A 14,533-nucleotide genomic window follows, 5' to 3' on the forward strand; every position below is an offset into this window, starting at 1 on the left:
CAGTCAAGGCAAATCAGGAACACAAAACTTGCCAGCATAGGAACAACTTGGAGGTTCTGCAGGGATGACTCCCTAATCCCAGCTCTATCCCAAAAATTCTAAAGAAAGACTTGGAGAAAGAAAAAAAAAAAAAAAAAGATCTCAGAATGAAAATACTTAGGTTCATATTTTAGAAGGTTGTGGTTTAATTCCAATGAGGGAAGGCCAGTATCTCTGGGATTGTCTTTCCTCTCTTCTGATGGAACCGAGAACCCTGAAACATGGGCCATTCCTAGAGCATTGGGCTGCTGACTTTGGGAAAGGAAGAAGGGACTCATATCCTTAGGCTTTTCCCCTCTTTTCTTAACATAAAAGGATTTTCACACACCAACTTGAGTATTTAGAAACTTCAGATAGATGACTCAGAATTGCTGGCCACTTGTCAAAAGAAGCACTTGTCTGCAAGAGTCGTGGATAACTCAGAGGGAAGAGTGCATCTCTTTGTGCTGTTTGTTTGCTGCACTTGAGCTATGTTTACCAATTAATTAAAATTCTAATGAGAAAGAGAGATGCTGACCTCCATTTCGTTTATCAGTAAACAGAGGAAATTGTTTTTCAGTCTTCTAAAAGCCCTCCACAGATTTTCAGATTCTTAATGTATTTTGTTTTCTCATCTAAAGGAAAGTTTGAAGCAAAAACTGGTCAGAGTGCTAGAAGAAAACCTCATTTTGTCAGAAAAAATCAAGCAGTTGGAGGAAGATGCTGCTACCTTGATTGTGAGTGGGCACCAGTCACACACTTACGGTGAGTTCAGGAAAGCAACATGTAGTGTGTCCCAAGACAACTGTTTGTTTATAGATGACCCGTTTAATAAGCTTCATCATCTAAAGGTCACATGGCTTCCTAAATGGAAACAATCATCTTGCCTCAGAGAGTTGTAATGCCAGTGGCTTGAGTTACCATATGAAGCTCTTTGTCAGTGTAAAGCAAGTACAGATGTTATTATTGTCATTATTTTTGAGATTGACACTTTCTGTTTATAGCAGAAGATCATGTTCTATGGGCACCTGGCTGGCTCAGTTAGATAGAGGGTGTGCCTCTTGAGCTCGGGATTGTGAATTTGAGCCCTACATTGGGTGTAGAGAGTACTCTTTTTTTTTTTTTTTAAGATTTTATTTATTAGAGAGAGACAGAGCAACAGAGATAGCGAGAGAGAGCACAAGCGGGAAGGAGAGGGAGAAGCAGGCTCCCCACTAAGCAGGGAGTCCGATGTAGGCTTGATCCCAGGACCCTGGGATCATGACCTGAGCCAAAGGCAAGACAATTTACTGACTGAGCCACCCAGGTGCCCCACATGTAGAAATTACTTAAAATTAAGAAAAGGTCGTGTTCTTTATAGATAGTTTGAAAAATATGAAGAAAATATAATCCCATTACCCTGCAATAACTGCCATTATTATTTTTGGTCTATTTTCTTTCATCATACGTCTATACCTATATTTTTAACTTAAAATTTGTGAGGGGCACCTGGATAGCTCAGTCTGTGGAACATACTACCCTTGATCTTGGGGTTGTGAGTTCCAGCCCCAAGTTAGGTGTAGAGATTACTTAAAAAATAAAATCTTTTAGGGATGCCTGGGTGGCTCAGTTGGTTAAGCATCTGATTCTTGATTTCAGCTCAGGTCGTGCTCTCTGGGTTGTGGGATCAAGCCCCACGTTGGGCTCCGCCCTTGATGCAGAGTCTGTCTCTCTCCCTCTGCTCTCTCCCTGTTCGTGCTCTCAATCTCTCTCTCTCTCTCTCAAATAAATAAATAAGAATCTTAAAAAAAAAAAAACTTTAAAAAATAAAATTTGTTTTAAAAATAAATAACATACAACAAAATGCACACATTTTAAGTTAGATGAGTTTTGACAAATATATACACTTTTAATTCCATCCCAACCAAAATACACAACATTTCTGTTACCTCAGACCCTTGTGCAATGAGTTTCCCCTACTCTCTACCCTAAGCAATTACCAATCTGATTTTTACATCCTAATATTATTTATTTAATGGCAGAGGCATTTCCTATAATATCACATGAATAATTCTAAAGAATTTCCAAAAATTCAGAAGACTTGAAATGAAATGCTTGAATGAAGACCTGAGTAGAAGTGCTTCTCCGAAATTGTCTCTTCCCTTCTGATAGAGCTGAGAGTCTTAATATTCATTATGATGACTATTGCAGCTGCTTATGTACATAAATTTCAGACTATTTTCCTAGGAGACATTCCTAGAAGTAGAATTAATAGCTCAAAGGATGTGGACATTTTTGAGGGTTTTTTTGTTTTTTGGTTTTTGGTTTTTTTTGCTTATTATCAAATCACTCCCAAGCAAGGTTATTTCAATTTACATTCACATCAGCAGGGAGTGTATTTGAATGCCCTTTTCACTCCATCCTTGCCCACACTCCGGTTTTTGCTTTTTTGTTTTGTTTTTTTACTTTTTTCCCATTGTGATAAGTGAAAAATAGTATCCCTTTGACATCTTGATTTGTACTACTTTATTATCAGCATAGTTTAGGCCAGTATTTTAGATGTGGTCTACCCTTGGCTTTAAACATCTAACTTAGCACCCCTAAGCAAACATCATGGGCATTTGGATTTACATGAGAAACTTGATTTGGAAGTCAGCACTGAATTTCCAGAATTGAAACTGATCACTATCTGATTCTCACAAGCCTGAATAATCAAGGCATCTCCACTAAGCTACTCTGAAAATAGATGTTGTTCACTAGATACCCACTTTGAATCGACCACAAAGCCCAGTACTGTATTTTGGCTTATTGGTGATAAATACAGCTGTTGTAGCTCTGTTTTCCTCCTTCTAGAACCTTGCTACTCAAAGGGTGATCTGTAGATCAGAAACATTAGCATCACCTGGGAGCTTGTTAGACATGTAGAATATCGGGCTTCACCTCAGACCTACTAAATCAGAATCTGTTTTTAATAAAATCCACAGGTGATTTGTAAGCATATTGAAGTTTAAGAAGTACTGTTCTAGAAGACTGACTTCCTTAGGACCATAGTTCCTGTGTTTTTACTTACTTCATTATTGCAGGCATCAGTGACATATTTGGGGAGCTAAGTATAAGTGTCTTGACTACAAATTCAGTTTCTGCGAGCACTCATTGAATTATTACTATGTGCCTGACGCAGTTCCAGATGTTTCCACAGATTCTGCAAGAAGTGAAGGACCTACATTCACAAACTAAAATGGAGAATATAGGGAAACCTAATGTGTGTTGACTATGCTAAATGAGGATCGAATCCTCATAATCATGTGGGGCAGGGTTATGAGCCCTAGTGAAACTCAGAAAAATAAACTAATGTGCAATATTAAGTGGTTGAATTTTAATTCAGATCTCTCTGTTCCTAAGCCCCATATCTGCTATCTCTCTAAAGGAGGGAGTGGTGAATGGAGTGTGGAGATGGAGGCGGTGGGGCCCCCAATTTTTTAAGAAGGCTACCTGACTACTTAAGCTCTGCTCAAAGACAGTGGCTTGGAATCCTGTTCACACCTGGCTCCTGTACCCTTTGTAGATGATCTTCTGCGCAAAAACCAACAGCTGAACATGCAGGTGGCTTGCCTGAACCAGGAGCTTGCCCAGCTGAAAAAGCTGGAGGAGACAGTGGTCCTTCTCCATGAAAGTCAGAGGTAAGAGAGGGCCTATCCAGCTGACTTTTAGAAGCAGATATTTACTTCCCTTTATCTGCTTTGTCTTATTTGATAATATCTATATCCTTTTCACATTAACTCCATTCTCTGTGTAAACCTCATGTACCTAGGTGTGTCTGTATATAAACCTCCTGTATTCCAGGACACATGAGGGACGAAATGTCTTTGCTGCCATTGGTGGGTTGCAACACCTCAATAATAAGTAGTTTCTCACTAGATCCAACAGGACCCTTGTTTGAGTCAGCTAGCTTTCCTTGGTCACTACATGCCCCTCAAATCAGCCATCTGGCTCTTCTGGAAAATGCCTGCCTCCTAATGATCTCAGAAGAGACATCAAGCACTTAGGGAGAGTGACGGAAAGTCCAATGTATTTGTTCTCTTCAGAGGAGCTCAACAGCATCAGCCTCTTCAAAGAACGGTTCTCTCAGGATGACAGCTAGACAAATCAGAAGAATCCTCAAGACTCTTGGTATATTTACAGAAGCTCTTGACATTTTGATTTGCAAACCTTCACTATGACTTTCAATGAAGTTTAAACATAAGAACCCCATCCCTAAACCTTAATCCCCAAACTTTACTTCCTGGATACCTAGTGAATTAGGATAGCTTCATATTCAGAGAATTACACCCAGACCCATTCTAGATGGCTTTTTTTTTAACTTTTCATTATAATTATTTCAAATACAAAAGTAGGGGAAGTAGCATAAAATCATCCTTCTCAAACTGGGGTATCAGAATCATCTGAAAAACTGAAATGCAGATTGCTGGGCCCCCACCCCCAGAGTTTCTGACTCAGCAGGTCTGATGCGGAGAGAGAAGTTGCATTTCTAATGAATTTCCAGGTGATGCTGTTGTTGATTTGGGGACCACATTTTGAGAACGTTAGGGTATATCTCTTTAAGTGATGTACAGTCAAATTGCTATATTTTAAAGTAACTTGAAATTATTCTTCTGTGTGTTGTTAAACCATCAATATACAGCTTCAATTTGTTTCATTTTGCTTTTGATTCATAAGGAATTTTTTAATTGTTTTTATTTAATCTTGTTTTATAATTATGTAAAACATTTACATGGTCCCAAAGTAAATCTACATAATGTTATCTTATTCAGACAAATATAAAAAGCATAATATTGTTTTAACATTTTATCTTAGAAATCAGTTCACGGTGGTATATAGAGTTAGTTCTCCTTCCTTTTTATAAGTGCATAGGACTCCATCTGTGTGCTTATTTAATTAGTCTTCTATTGATGGACATTTAAGTGGACAGTATTTGGCTGTTACAAATAGTGTTGCAATGAACAGCATTGTGCATGCATTATTTTTTTTGGTTAGTCTCTGATAGCTTTTAATATTACATGGTAATACAGAGTCCAAGAATACAGCCATGACTAGCACCATTAGTTAATTAGGATAAATTAGACTAAGTAGAAGTTAAGATTTGGGGATAGAAATTGGAGGCCTGGTCAGGTGCCAGTCTTCCAGTCTTCTTACCTCATCATGAAGGTGCTTTGGAAAGAATAGAACCATCACTATATAAAATGTGAACTATGTTATTGCTACAGTCAGTCTGGAACATAATCAAACAGAACTGTAATGAGAAAGAAACTGTCAGCCTGCTTTTAAAATAACCCACTCATAAATCGGTCAGTTCTTTCTATTTAAAGATGTTACTTCATTTTACATTTGTCTTTAGTAAACATTTCAGGTCTGAATAGCATCTACATTGCTTTTATGATTTCATGACTGTCTTTTTCGCCATGCCTCAGGTCCCTGGTGGTAACTAATGAGTATCTGCTGCAGCAGCTGAATAAAGAGCAAAAAGGTTATGCTGGGAAAGCACTCCTGCCTCCTGAGAAGAGTCATCATTTGGGGAGATCATCACCCTTTGGGAAAAGCGCGCTGCCTTCCTCCTCACCAGTGGCACATGACACGGGTCAGTATCTAATACAGAGTGTCTCAGACTCTGTTCCAGAGCCTAGTTTATGGAGCTAGCGCAGAGCACCTTCTCTGCAGCTTCCCTCTCACCCCCAGCGGGGCTCTCGGTGTCATTGCCACTAGTATGGTGGTATTCACCCACAAGATTAAGAAAAAATCTTATTCTGATTACACTGTATTGGTCCTTTTTATTTCTTTCTTTATTTCCTCCCCTCGAGTCATTCTTTCTCCCTGCCCACAGAAATAGCTGGCACTTAATCCTAGGCATCATATCACATAGAAACATTGGCTGAAAATGTCGAAAACGGAAAAAATGTCAGATATTTTTCTGAGTGTCATTTGAAACCATGTTAGGTTTCAAAAAGGTTAAAAGGTTAAAAAAAAAGAACATCAATGGCCAGGTGTGTTTTGTGTTAGAACAAATTTCAGAGACTCTTTATCGATGGGTTCATCAAGCATGTTTTGAGTTTCCTCCCATCATAGTGAAAAGGTGACACTGTCTGGTGTCAGCTTAGGAGCAGACAACAATTTAGTTGAGAAAAGCAAAACTCATGTGATGGTATTTGGTATTGGTACCAAATGGGTCTAACTACAAACCCAAAGATGCCCTGGAGAGAGAAAAAGAGAAGAGGGGAGAGAGAGGCAGAGGCAGGAATTCCCACTCTGGGGAATTGGAGAAGGCATCAATGAGGATTTGTCATTTGAGTGGAAGTTTGAAGAATTACGATGGTAGCAGATAGAGGGGACGTGCAGAGTCTCCCAGGCCAAAAATGCAGAGTAGAAGAGTCTGGAGCCCCTAGAGAGATTGCGGGGCAGGGAAGATGTGGGTCATGATGCTGGGAGAATATAGCACCAGGGGACCTGTCCTAGCCTGGGAGGTATGGTGTCAGGAAATGTCCGCTAAAGAAATGATCTTTTTTTTTTAATTTTATTGTTATTTATGTTAAGGAATCTCTGTGCCCAATGGTGGGGCTCAAACTTTTGACCCAAAGATCAAGAGCCACATGCTCTTCCAACTGAGCCAGCCAGGCGCCCCTAAAGAAATATTTCATCTGAGACCTGGAAAATGAATAGGAAGTCACCAGGCAAAGGATAGGGTCCATTCAGGGAACTGAGGTGCTAAGAGGAGATGAGTAAGAACTGGGTCACACTGCTCCTTGAAGATTTTAGATGGGAAGGCAAAGGAGTGACACTTGTGTTTTATAAGCTTTCTCTGTAAGAGGAATGGGTTGAGGGCCATGTGGAGTAGGGGAGAACCAAGGAGGAGGTAGAGTTGTGAGAGAAGACTGGTGTGGTCCAGACCAGAGATGAAGTTTCCAAATGTTAGATTTGGGCTCACTTTACACATGAGTACCCTGTATTTCAGACCTGAGGCATAATTTTTCTTTGAATCCTGATTGGTTGAACATTTAAAAATCAGTGGGAAAGATAAAGTGGCTCTAAGTATGTTTCTGCTTCAGGGTAGCCCAGGCAGCTAATGTTGCCAGAGAGCATGTAGAGGGCAAAGGACTGTCAACTCCATGTTGTGCTTCTCTTCATCTCCAGGGTCGTATCAGAGAGAGAGAGAGAGAGAGAGAGAGAGAGAGAGAGGTGGAAAGATTACACATTATTTGCTCCCCTGACCCAGGTACTCTGCAGGGAAGGAGAGCTGTAGCCAAAATAATGAGACGTGAAGATCACAACCAAGATCACACATTTCTGAGTTATAAATAAAATCCACAGACCTCTGAATTATACGTGGGTTCCCAAAAGAAGCACGTACAGAGGAGCCATAAATTTCTTTGAGCTGTGTGGCCCTGTAGGAGCTTGAGTGAGCTCGTACTCTGTGGAAATAGTAAGAACAGCCCCCTTCCTGACTTTTCTAGGGCTTTTTGGCCCCATTAAGAGGACTCCAAAGAGTGTAAGCCTTGCCCAGGTAGGGTAGCCTCAGCCGGTAGCCTTGTAGCCCTGAGTTGTCATATTTCAGGGCCCTGGCACAGCACACAGTCCAACTTATTAGGCAGACAATTAAGGGAAAAATAATGAACTTCTTTTTCAACCCCAGCCCTCCCTTCCTTGCCCTATGGACATCTAATAATGCCAGACCCAGAACGTATTTAGGATACCTCTAAGGAGGAGCAGACTGAGTCAATCACCTTTCACCCCATTTTCTATTGTCACTGAAAGCGGCTGGTCCTGCCCCAGGCCAGGCACACCTCTGAGTTGCTGGCCACGTCTGGGGAAGTCAGCGTGTTTTCTAATTTCTCTTGGTCTAGATGGCAGGGGCAGGGATGGGGGGGTGTCAAGGGCCGAAGAGTTGTTGCCCTGTGGGGCTCAGCAGGCTCAACATGGAGTGGGGAAGGTTCCTGAAGCAAGTCAAAAGTAGGTGGAGAGGGATTCCTTACCCTAGGCCTGGCACTGTTGGGAGAAAAAAGGAAACAGGGCTGGGATGGAAACTGGATTCTCAGGGAAGTTCTACGTCCAAAAGGAGGAGAAGGGCCAATCTGACAAGTGTAGCCTTCTTGCCAGCCATACATAGAGTTTTAATGGCTCCATCCCACAGAACCTAACCTCTCTTCCTTGCCTACCTGGCTTTGCTAGCAAGGGTACCCAAAGCTTTCCACCATGAGGAGACTGTGGAAGATGGAACGTAATTAACTGAAGGGCTGAAGTGGCATTGTTTGAGCAGTCGATGCCACATACCAAATTCTGCTAGACCCATCAGTCTTTAAGGAGTTTCCTGGCTCTGGAAGGGCCTTGATTTCTCTCAGGCTCCATAACTACTTTTCAAGAGGGGCTTTACTCCTATAAGGTGGAGTTTTGGGGCTCAGCCTGTTCTCTCTCTGAGCTCCTCTAAGCCACGTTGCCAGTCACAGGAAGAGCTGAGCTGCTGCTCTCCTATACATTGGATGGTACTCTCACCTGCAGCGTAATAGCCTGGACCAATTTGCAATACGGTTAAATTCTTTTCACGATGAGGGTATTTTAGTAAATGCAAGCCAGAAGAATTTGGGTTTCACTCTTATTTTGCTCACTTAAGTTTGCAATTCAACAAATTCCATAAGGCTGGAGGAATCATTGCTCTTACTGTTTGCTGGTGGGAGAGGTAAAGCTCTCTGAAACTCCTCCCTGGGCAAAGTGATGTGGTCAGCTGAGTCAGGAGGAGCCCACAGCTGTCAGCTGTTAGGCAAGGCTCTGCTGTGGCCACGTGCTGACCTCCCCCTGTAACTCCCACCTCATCTCCCCAGTGTCCCTGCCCCAAGCCATACTATTCCTCTCCATCCCCACTCCACATAGAGTTGGGCTTAAGGGACTCTGGGTCTACCTGGAGCAGGAACATCCCAGAACAGTCTGTGGGATAAGGAAATAAATAGCTGTACTGCTTTGCTGCCTTATCCAGGTGAGAGAAAAAAGGCATTTGTCAGTGTGTGTGATCTGTTAATCCTTTTCTAGCGCCCTTGGGAGTTGCCCTATCCTGGGCAGGCCCTAAGTCCCATCCAACCCGCTTGTCAGCAGGAAGGAAGGAGAGTTGGCCCCAAAGCCTTGGGCTTGGGAATAGTTACAGCCTAACACCCAGAGCCTCAGAGAAGAAAAAAGGTTGATCTGGAAACTTCCAGGAGTCCTTGGGGACCAGAGATTTCCCCTCCCTCCTCCCAACCTGGGATGTTGAACAAATGGGAGTTAATCAGCGAGAAGAAGCCACTTCACTGTTGGACACCCTGCTCACACGCCAAAGGCTGGTGCTGGGTGCCAGGCTCTGTCACTGGCCATCCAGCCCCATTTTTGGAAATCAGTATTGGGGCTTACTGTTAGAAAAAGCCTGGCCTGGGGCAAGAGGCATTGTTCTGGGCTCTGTTCTGCAGAAGCTCCCTCACTCTCTGGGCCTTGGTTTCCTCAGCTATAAAATTAGGGAGTCGGACCGTCTACTCTCTAAAAATATTCCCGGTCTTGCATTTTCTGACCTTCTGCGCTAGACCCCCAAAAAACTAACCTTGGTAGCCCCATCGAGGTGGGGGCATAGACCTGAGGCCTGGCACTGGGCCAGGCCTAGTCTGCTGTCTCATTCCTCTTTCCTGGAGAGGCCAAAACTGAACCCTAATAGGATGGCAAGCTGTGATGTTAGAACTGTGGGTCAGGGCTGAGGTGAAAGGCCTTAGATTCCCCCAAGGAGCATCCTCAGGCAGTCTGGCTCTGTGCTAATGGAAGGGGCCTGGGGTGTGTCTTTTTCTGGGCAGCGTTACCAGTGGAAAGATCAGAAAACTGTGACATACAAGTGAGTGGTAACACAGTGGTCAGCAGGATGTGAATGTCATTAACCCCATTATTATAAACCTGACCAGGCCATATTGGTACAAAAGGTATCTTTATTGAGGTCTGGGTAAGAATTAGGCACTTGGCCAGAGCAGCAGCTTAAATATGAGGCAAGCACGCAGGGGTTAGCCATGCCCAGGGGCTAGGTTGGGGCAGTGAGGCTATAGGCACAGACTCTCCCCAGACAGCCAAAAGTCAGGGAGGAAGGGGAAGGGGACGCAGAGCAGTCTGGGTCAGAGGCCTGGTGGGCTAGCCCTGTGAGGCTGGGCAGAAAGCACTGGGTGGTAGGTCCAGCAGGGAGGGGACAGGGCTCTCTTGCTCCACGTGCCCTTTAGGCCCAGGCCTGAGCCTCTGCTGGAGGCAGCCGCACTGGGGGCCTTCCCAGGCCTTACTTCTTCACCTTGGCATCATAGGTGCCTGCATTCTTATAGGCACTCACATAGCCGCTGTCATCCAGGATGTCCTGACGTCCAGCAATGCCCTTGCCCTTGCCGCTCTCATCGAAGCGCTCCTTGTGGGAGCCTGTGTACTTGCTGGTGTCGGTCAGCCGTTCCACAGCACCTCCTGTCTTTGCTTTCTGTTCGGATAGAGTTGTTCCCCCAGGGATGCCTTGTTAGGGAGTCCAGACCTCCACCCCCAGCCGTGATTCCCCATATCCCCCTCAGTGGCCACCCAAGACCAGCCAGGGTACTTACGGTGACGCCCACATTGGCTGGTTCCTTGCCTGCCACCAGCTGACAGATAGCATCAAAGGCTTCCTCCTTACTCTTCCCTTTGAATCGCTTCATTGCCAGCTCTTCTAGGGCCTTCTTGAACTCCTCATAGTTGATAACCCGAGCAGACTTTCCCCTGCCAGGTATGTGGGCACCATGAGTTTTCCCCCGTCTCCATGTCTTCCCTGGTTCCAGCCCCCCAGTTCCCCACCTTCTGGGAACATCAGAAGCAAGGACTGCCTGGGGCTCACTTGACTTTGGAGAAGACGATGTCGACATCCGTTCCTGTCACGGCCTTTCCATCAGCCACCTTGCAGTCCTTGCACAGCTTGGCCCAGTTCTTGCCATTCATCTCTTGCCCACTGGCCTTGGGGTCACCATGGATGGCAAATTTGCGGAAGCTTTCCTCCAGCCCAGCCACATCTGTGCTCGTTGCCATGCCACCCTGTAGGGAGGACCCACCTCAGTCACCTCCCAGCCAAGCTGCGCCTCCCCTCCCCAAGGCACAGAACATCACTGCCTCTACCTCAACACCTACCAAGGTCTGAGTTATGGGCACTTATGCCATATACCCTCTGAATTGGAGATGGAGCTGCCTGGGGAGAGAGGCCAGCACTCAGTGTGTCCCTGGGCCCCAGAGCCCCGAGAGGAAAGGTGTGGTCACTTAATGCCAGCTCTGGCTTAGAGTGGAGTTCAGAAGATGAAATCATGATGCCCACACAAGGCTGGGAACAGAGTGGCACTGTCCTGAAAGACTATGAGGGCAGCAGCTGGGGCCATGGCTTTGTCTGGCCCTGGCACAAGGCCTGCTTGGGTGGAAGTGAGGGTGGTGGAGCTGGCCCCCCTCCCTAGGAGTTCCATGCCGAGCTAGGTCAGGGCCAGGCCAGGCTGCTGGTTGGGCAGGTATTTAGTGAGGACGGGGTCTCTGTCAGAGTCATGAGGATCCAGCAAGACCCAGCCCAGGCTGAGAAGGGAGCCAAAGCATGAGCAGGGGTGCATGCCTTAGGCAAGGGTGCAGCTGGCCCAGCCAGGACCTTGTTACTATTTGCTGTTAAACAAAAACATGAGGGGAGCAAGAGTCTGGGGCTGGCCTGGCCACAGTTTGTGAAGCCTGGAGACAGTTGCTAAGGGAGGGTAGTGCTACTTGGAGAATGTTGCTAAGGGCAGGATGGTGTCAGGGCGGCTCAGAGAGAAGCTCCCAGTGCTGCTGGGCTGGGCTGGGCTGGGCTAGGGAACTGGGGCCCACGGGTGCGGCACACCAGCACTCCCAGTGCCTGGGGCACAACCGTGGCTGCCTGGCCCCTTGCCATCCATTGCCACTGTAACCTCCCAGTCTGTAGAGTTTAGGAGGAGCAGGTGATTTGGGGACTAGGATGGGTAGGGGTTGTAGAGTTATGAGCCAGCCCCGAGAGGCATGTTGGTGACTGGAACTACGGTCTTGGTCCTATAATCCTCACACCTACCCCCTACATTGAAGCATTTTCCCCCAGTGTCTACCCCTTCAGTCTTCTATGGAAGCCCCTGGCCACACCCTGAGCACCGTCACACCAGTCCACACTCCCACAGCTGAATGCACTCAGCCCTGGCTCTCAACATTCTCAGCCTTATTCCCCTGACCACACCCTTAACCAGCCCTGGGACTGAGGGCCTGGACCATTACCTCAGCACCCACCCCCACACATCTAACAGCTCTGTACAGAAACCCACCAATAATACCCTCAGCCCTGCACTAAAGTGTCCCTCCTACACCCTCACAGTCCCCCCCGCAGTCCTCTGGCCACACCTACAGCCCTGCACTGAAACTTCCTCCATGTAACACAGCCCAGTACTGAGGACTCCTTGACCACACGTTCAGCCCTCCACTGCAGCTGCCTCCATCCACACACACCCCAGTCCTGGGATTAGGAGCCCCATCCACATACCCGTAGCTCTTACTGAGCCCCCTAACTAGAGCTTCACAACTCACCCCCTCTCCATACGCCTGTAGCCTCCGACCACATCCTCAAGCCTACCCTTGTCCACACACCCACAGTCTTCTGGCCTCATGCTCAACCCTCCCTGAAGCCCCCCGGATGTCCACATCCACAGACTTGCATTTCCAGACTCCCAGGTACTGCACTGAGAGTCCGCATGTTAAGACTCCCTGAGCACACCCTCCATCTCCACCGCAGCCTCCTGACCACACCCTCAGTCGTGGGCTCAGCAAACATCTACCTCTGCCTTTTATCCTAAGGCCTCCAGTGATCACAGCCTGGGCCCCTACAGAACTACACCCCCTTTACATTTACCACTGGCCTTAACACTGAAAACCCTCTCCCAGTGACCATCCTCACCAATCCCTAAATTGCAATTTCTGGGACTGGGGTCCCCCACAACCCCTACATTGTAATGACCCTGTGGGCCCACAATCCCAGTCCACACAGCACTCTCCTTCCCTCTCTCTACACTTCGACCTCCCACCAGGGATCCAAAGATCCGACCCAAGGGTAAAGTCTGAGGGAGCTTGCGGAGCATAGATGCTTGTCCCAGGTGACTGGAAGGATTCTGCATCTAGTGCTCACACTCTCGTCTGTGGGAAGGAGGATTCTTGGTACTAATCAGGTGGAGCCAGGTCGCAGGCCGTAGTCCCAGGAGTCTGCAGGCCAAGGATGCAGCAGCCACGCCCAAGAACTGGGGCCACCCGCTGGCTCCCACTGGGACAGCTGGAGTCATCAATCAGCCGGGCGAGCTGGTGGGGGAGGAACGTCTGGGGCCCAGGGCAGGGCCGCTCGGCTGGCTCGGTACCATCTGGGGTTGGAACCCCTTTCAGGGCGCTCCCACCCCACCCCCTTCCTTATCATGCAGGATACGAATTAGGGTGGTCGGCGCCTGGGTCTCTTACCTGCTTCTACTTCGTGGCTGTTCCCGCGGTGCGTGCTCGATGGACAGAAGGACGCAAGAACGGACCGACGGACACGGGAGACCAGGCAGCTCCAAAGCTCTGCTCCCTGCCGGCTCCGGGGCGGGACTGCAGCCCGGGCGGTTCCGCCGTATTATCCCCTGTTTCTCGGTCTCCATAGAGACGGCGAGTCCCACCCCCAGGGCTGTCTCGGCGGGAGAATGACCAAGGTCACGCTGGCCCCACCCACCGGACCCCGCCCCCTCCGCGCTCCGCGGGGGCGGAGCTACTGCTAAAGCCATATCCCGCAGCTCCCAGGGCTGCTCTACCGCCTTTGCGCTGGGGGAGACCGGCCCTCTGCAGCTCTCGACGTCCTTGGATGACCCCCTAATGGGAAAACAGCCTCATCCGGGGCTTCGCCCAAAGTTCAAAACAGGCCCCCACCTCCGCGGGGGAGATGAAGCTTCCCAAAGCTGCAGCAGAAGGCCATTTGGGAGCTGGAGCGGGCAGGGGTTGGGAGGGGTGCAGGAGGTGGGGTGGGGGGAGCTGGGGTGGGAGAAGAGCGAGAAGTCCCTTCCCTCAATGACAGTGGGGTCTAGAGCTGGCTCAAGGCCACAGCTCTCCAATTAACGTGTGGCATACCCAGGCCACAACTCGGGAGCATTGGGAGCAGGAGGGAACAATGAGCGAATCACGAGTGCCCAGCCCCAGAATCCTGGTACACCGACTGCCATCCCAACTGCAGGAAAAGCTCCAGGACCTCTGGGGTCCGTGTACTCCTTTATTCCCATTCTACCCCAGTGTCGGCCTCGAAGTCTCTGCCCCTGCTGCTGCCTCCGGATCCCAAAGCCTGTTTTCCCTAAGGATAAACGCTATCTTCAAGAAAAATAACCTTCTCCAGGCAGCCTTCCAAGGACTTTTCACAACCAGGAGCCCTGTACCTGAGCGCCTCCGGTCCACGTGTACCTTTCCATACGACGATCTGGGTGGTGACTCAATGTACGAGCCCCTCCCACCC

The 14,533-nt window shown here is 47.6% G+C and overlaps 2 protein-coding genes across 2 annotated transcripts in view; one reads left to right on the forward strand and one right to left on the reverse strand.

The window, feature by feature from the left end:
* LRRC36 (leucine rich repeat containing 36) overlaps positions 1 to 7,196 on the forward strand; it is a 40,801-nt gene extending 33,605 nt beyond the window's left edge. Inside the window, exons 12-14 of the mRNA XM_045814873.2 lie at positions 660 to 783; positions 3,563 to 3,677; positions 5,466 to 7,196. Coding sequence (XP_045670829.2) covers positions 660 to 783; positions 3,563 to 3,677; positions 5,466 to 5,691 — 465 coding nt within the window. The 3' untranslated portion in view covers positions 5,692 to 7,196. The remainder of the gene's footprint in view (positions 1 to 659; positions 784 to 3,562; positions 3,678 to 5,465) is intronic.
* Positions 7,197 to 9,957: 2,761 nt separating this feature from the next.
* On the reverse strand, positions 9,958 to 13,724 carry TPPP3 (tubulin polymerization promoting protein family member 3). The gene is made up of 4 exons (XM_045814872.2): positions 13,519 to 13,724; positions 10,889 to 11,082; positions 10,620 to 10,773; positions 9,958 to 10,501 (listed from the first exon to the last, which is right to left on the reverse strand). Exons 2-4 carry the CDS (start codon positions 11,074 to 11,076, stop codon positions 10,313 to 10,315), a joined length of 531 nt encoding a protein of 176 aa, XP_045670828.1. The 5' UTR covers positions 11,077 to 11,082; positions 13,519 to 13,724; the 3' UTR covers positions 9,958 to 10,312.
* Positions 13,725 to 14,533: the final 809 nt, after the last annotated feature.

This window comes from Ursus americanus, chromosome 21 (assembly GCF_024610735.1).
Source record: "Ursus americanus isolate L20-20 chromosome 21, mUrsAme1.1.p, whole genome shotgun sequence".
Classification (NCBI taxonomy): domain Eukaryota; kingdom Metazoa; phylum Chordata; class Mammalia; order Carnivora; family Ursidae; genus Ursus; species Ursus americanus.